General features: G+C 33.2%; 1 protein-coding gene across 1 annotated transcript in view; it reads left to right on the forward strand.

Moving 5' to 3' along the window:
• The window catches only part of LOC105625884 (protein timeless homolog), a 110613-nt gene that overhangs the window by 14277 nt on the left and 90026 nt on the right, over positions 1-6310 (forward strand). The window contains exon 14 of the mRNA XM_012207193.1: positions 283-380. Coding sequence (XP_012062583.1) covers positions 283-380 — 98 coding nt within the window. The remainder of the gene's footprint in view (positions 1-282; positions 381-6310) is intronic.

Raw genomic sequence — 6310 nt, forward strand, 5'->3', positions numbered from 1 at the left:
ATATATATATATATATATATATATATATATATATATATATATATATATATATATATATATACGTATATATGCATATTATATATGAGAATTTACATTGCTGAATATTAGAGTTAGTAAACTGTTTACGATGGCGTAACGTTATCATGCTTTTGAGTTGTTGTTGCCAAGCTTCTCTTACATTAGTTATGATTAATGTAATTACATTAATAACTATAACTTATTAATATAATTATCAATAATTTATGCATTAAAAATAAATGTTTGAATAAAATTATGTTACAGAGAAATCTGGCCTGAGAATGACTGTTTCGGAAAAGTGGACATACTTCCCGAGGAAGAATTTCTAGCTCTTCACGAAATTTTCTTTACAGATCTGGGTGGTGAGTTATTTTATTTTCAATTTTATATCTTTGATAATGAACATAAGCATTTCTTAATAATGTTCTCAAAATATAAATAATTTGCGGCAATATACGTATTAATTAAATAGGAAATAAAATATGTATTGACAAGTATTAGCAACTCATTCGCGATAGATTTAAAATTTAGTACTTTAAATTCTTTAAAAGCATGGATTGTTAACATTTTTTGCTCTTCTGAGGATTGCCAGTACAACTTCAGTCTATCGAGAAACTTATATCCTCTCTGCATATATACCCTGTGAGAAAAGAGTACCCTCCTGCTTTACGTTCGCCTAATTATAAAGAGCAAAGTCTGTTATTAAGTTAAAGCATGGAAGTAATGAGCTGTTTTCCTTCCTTTACGAAGGAGAGTTCGTTACGACTGCTGATTTATTGAATTATAAAGTTTGCTCAATATTTTGGAAGAAAAACTTGTACGTGCACGAAAGTGTACTAATAATTGCATTTTTTCTATATTTTTTTTATTAAGAAAGTATCACAAGAGAAGAAAGATATATTAAATATACGAATTTATTGGAGGCTTTAGCAGGGACGATTTGTAATAACCGGCGCATATATCACGACACAAATTTAATTAAACGCGCCGTTGGTATTCATTTCACGCGCCTAATTTATGTGTGAATAACTACGCTATTCAGTGCTGAGATTTCGCGACGATTCGAGCTCGCCACGTATTTATCTCTGTATATTATCATCACAATAATAGCTATCATAGACGTTTAAAATCTTTTAATTTCAATGTTATACTTTTACAAAGCTTATTTTCATGAAAGAAGATAATTGTTGCATTTTAAAACTTCTCTATGTTTTAATTTACAACGTAAATTATTTTATTCTACAAAAATTGCCACTGTTATTAAATACTTTATTCGAATTGAGGTATATAAAGTGTAACAAATCGAAATCTTTTTCACAATTAAACAAATTTTTTAAGGTAATTTAAGAAGAAAAAATTATAATTTTTAATGAATTGTTTAATGAAATTTGTTTTACTAAGATAGAATGGTCATTTTATAATATTTCGTTTCAAATTGTGTTTCTGAGACTTATTTGATTTATAAAAAATTGGTATAAATCTATTACATTTATCCGTTCCGTCATTCCGTTACGAATATACTAGTAATGTTTCGTTACACATTACGCGTTGACTTCCTTCCGTCATACGTTGACTTCCGTCGCCACGAATGTCGGTGTAATAAAGAACGTTTACGATCGCATGAATTACAATCCGTTGCACTGAATTCCACAATTTATACGATATGACAATACTGTCGCGCGTCTCATTCTATAGATGGCAGCGGGCTGACAAAGTCGTTAAATGTTAATCTCTCTCTCTTTATGTCCTGCCAACGTACTGTACGTAGTCATTGTGCAGTCACCTACAGAGGGTGTTTTATATAAAATATCAACGCCATCCAGACTGTTTTATTTTACGACGTGAGTACGTCTAAAGCGCTTCTCCATTATCTTCACCACGCGTCCACGCGTCAAAATCGCGTGCGCAATCTTTACTGATTTTAAAATGATTCCTATTGTTCTTTTCTTTCTATAGAGAAATAATTTTTAAAAAGGGCGAGAAAAATCTCATATTTTATTTATTTTTATTAAGTGCACTTTAGTGCATTGGAACAACTCATATAAATATATAGAACAACTCATAAATATCTAATGTTAAAAATTGAGGATTTATGATGACCATTGTTTGAGATTATATAATCTTGCTAAAGAATAATTTATTTTAAATCTAGTTTGTTATCTCTTGAAAGTTTTATATTTTTATCATTACTTCTATTTCTTATTGTTGAATTTTCAAATGTACGGTCCAGTAAGATTCTTATTGTTTTATATTTTTATAATATTTAAAAATAGATTTAAAAAATATATATATATATATAAAATAGATTAATACCTTGTAAATTTATATCATTGTATTTTTATTTAATTGTTTTTATCCTGTGATATATAAAAATATCGTAATATTTGATATTACAATGATATTTATCGGCAATTCGATGTAGTAACCAAAGAAATTAATTGCAGAGAGATAATGTATTCCGGTGCTGACGCATATGGATTTTAGAAAGCGGGATCAGTCGATCCGATGCGTTAACTTCATCGATTGAAGTTGTTTTTCTGCATCGGCAGAATGCATTGGATTGCATCGGCACATACTTTATGCATCCGTATGGCTGTACTTTGTGATTCGGTTATATTCTGATAGTTTTACATACACTATACATAATATTTGTTTCACACTGATAAAGCACTCCGCGAAAATTGGCGGATTCGTAAAACAAGTTTTTCTTAACTTGCAGAAATATATAAGATTTGCCAGAATACATTTAATTTATATAATACATACGTGGAACTGATTAATTATTATTGTCTTTTATATCGATTCTGTTATATCGATTTAAAATTATTATTTTAAGTGTCGCCATAAAAATTTTATTTTCTAAATTCTGCGCGATATATAACTTGAACGTCTAGATGCTCTTCGAGTAAACTGTCCCTTGGACTTTTTAATGATTCAGGAAGAAAATAACTTTACGATAACTTCGCAGAAAGGAGGTCAGAAAGGTCAGATTGAGAGAGGAACAAACGATTATTTGTCATCCGTGACAGGGATACTTCATCAACAGCATTTATAAATAATCCCGATCAATAAAAAGGTTTTGTAGCATACCGGAAGGTTTTATTTATTCATGTCTGTCTGCGAGTAGAACGATACTGCTGCCATGTATAAAGTATACGTTTCATCGACTTATACGGTACAAAGTATGAGAATAGAGAACAGAGGAAGATGTGCTGTACTTTGGCACGATTTTTCTCTTCTCTTCGCTTGATTCCAAATTGTTAGACCGAATAGGTGATGGATGCTCGCGTGTAGTCAGCCCATGTGTTCTTTTCACTTCGAAGTCGAAGGTTTGATGAATGAAGGTCGAATTGAAAAGTCTTGGCGGAACGTCTGAAGCGTAGCGACGAAATTTGCATGCTGCAGTCGTAGCGAATCTTTTGTGTTCTATTCTATTGGTACACATTTGGTTAACTAATGCATTTCGCCAAGGATTTCGAATTTTCTTGTTATGTCAGTATTCTCAAATCTACGATGTTATCGTAGCGAAATTAATGTTTATTTCAAAGACTCGTTATAAAATAAATTCAAACACGAACATCACTATTTTATTGTCCGTGAAATGAAATATTACATAAAATCTTTTTCCACTCGTAGAGATACTTGCGTGATTTCTTATATTTCGCAAATATATCGAATACTCAAATAGCTCCATAGATCTTTTCTATCCCTACTCATCGAGTTGGTACTGCCATAATAACTTTCCTTATTTACCGTAATGCGGCAGAAAGTCATCTCTGACATTTCCTGGAAAAGTACCGTGTACCTAAAATACGTAGATTGGAGGCGCCGGATCTCGGCTGCATGTCGAGGAAGAGGAGAAGTGGCTTCGAGAGGTATGAAAGAACTTTTATCGGGGTGAAAACTTCGTCTTCCTTCCGAGCGGTGTGAAGCCATAGGAACGAACGAGAATTATTTAGTACAAGACGCAGGGTAAACAACAGTTGTACTATCAACATTTGTTCCGACTTTTATTCTTTTTCGAGCAACTTCTGAAGCGACCCTCTGACGATTCTCCTCTTCTACGTTTTGGTAGAATGAAGATGTTATCGGAAAATATGCATTATTCTCAATCAGCTTATACTTCGCGTTGTGTTGCGTGCCGATTGTAGAAATTGAAGTTAACAAGCAATAGCGAGATTGGCATTTAGAGCGTAAATCCCTTCTGAAGAATCCTTTACAGCATACTAAGCTCGATTGATTATTTTGTTATTTTTTTCGCATCGGAGAATTATCCTTTTCACTTTGCTATACCGGCTTGGGTGAACAATAATCAGATCGACGTTACGGAGGATTTGAAGCAAAGCGAGGCTTGAAATTTACATCATGCTTGCTCGAGCGATCGCTCTACCATATGTTTGCATTCTCGTAACGTCCTTCCTCCTCCCCGGACATTGGTCCTTGAGGTAATTCCGACAGAATCGCTTGCTACATTCGCTTTCCTCGATCAAATTGTGATGTACTGTATTACATCGTAACCTTGTGCGATTTCAGAACAAACCAGCATAATGTTGCTTGTTGAATTTGTTGGTTTTATACAAGATTTAATGTCTCCAACACAGAATTCTAATTTTTGAAATTAGTATAATTTACAACTTATCTTTTCGAAGAAAGGTTGGATATAAAAAACTATTTTTTTAATTGCTCAGCTATACATTCGGTGAACTTCGTATATTTTTTTAAGAAAAATCTTGCTTGGTTAAATCTTGCTCGGTCGTATACCATTAAATATTTGTCATGTTTATATTTTTATTCAATTTCTATTTACAGCTTTTATCATTTTGTGTAATATAAATTTAAAAATGAATATTTTATACACCAATTAAAGAATTTTTTAATTGACTTCTTATGAACAAATACAAACGTTTGTATCGTTCGAATCATTCAAGTATCGAGTGGAACGTTCAGAGGGTGTGCTTCAACCCGACATTTAGCGGTGTTTCAATATCGAGGAGACGATCGCGGCGCGTTAATGTCTCTTTTTTGTCGTTTTCCTCGGTGTCGGTGATACGATAGCCTCTTCCCTAACGACGTATAACCATTAATATGCAAAAGCGGTACTCGACGAGTTCATTCATTTTATCACGCCTTTCCCTGTCCCTCGTTCTCCCTTTCCCTTTCTTTATTGGCAGTAGATATTTTATCTTTGCTATTCTTGTTCGAATATACCTTGGGAGATATTCATATGAAATATATCGGATGGCTTTTCTCTTTCTTCCGTTCTTTAAACCCATTGTGGGGAGAATCAGCAGTTAAAAAGAAAGATAATCAAGAGGGTAAATGTTATTCTCGACAGTATCTGAAGTTGCGTTATAGGTATACAAATGATATGCAGGGAGCACTTTAACCCTACATAAGCTCCTATGGTAGCTTTCCCCGGCAGTTAATGAAGTTATGATTGAAGGTTAAATTCCATGAAATTGCCTCAGTTAATGGCTTTTACCATGAATGCAAATCAATGTTAAAAATCCGGTGCTGAAGTAACGAACGTTGTCAACATAGCCGAGATTTTTGTGAAATTTTTACGTTTCGCAACTATAGGGAATGTATATATTGAGATTATATGGCTTTGAAAATATTTGAATATTTGTATTAACACTAGCAGTGAAATTTAAACTTTGTCAGGCAAGTATAAAAGCACATGTAACAGATTAAAAAAACGTAAAAGATTTACTCAACATAAAAACAAGCGATCAAAACGATATCAACTTGTTTGTAAATGTAAATGTAAATTCTGTATTAATTTTTACATAGAACTGAAAATGGTAAAGTCATATTTATATGAATTTTGATACAAAAATCATTGTGACTTGACTGCAATTTCATAATGTATTTAGAATTTATAATATTCCTTTACTGACACGCGAAAAAAATTGTGATCATAAATTACGCGTTAATAATTGAATGATATCACTGCAAACGAATTACCACAGATCACTGACTGATATTTTTCCGTATCTCGTTGTTCTCATCTCATGTCTTTTGTACGCGACGAACGCGAGTGCGACGCATCATATGACGAGCCTTGCCCAGCGGCGTGCGACTCGATTAAATAATAATGCATTTACAAGTTGCGTAGAAATTGAATAACAGTCGTGCTTGAATAATACAGATATGTAAATGGGCCGGGATGGAGGCTGGTCCGGGATCGAGCTCTCGGGGTGAGCGCGAGGGTGCAGACGGGATCATTTATATTGTAACTCTGGTACGTTCTGAATCTCTCTCTCTCTCTCTCTCTCTCTCTCTCTCTCTC

This window comes from Atta cephalotes, assembly GCF_000143395.1.
Source record: "Atta cephalotes unplaced genomic scaffold scaffold00004, whole genome shotgun sequence".
Lineage (NCBI taxonomy): Eukaryota > Metazoa > Arthropoda > Insecta > Hymenoptera > Formicidae > Atta > Atta cephalotes.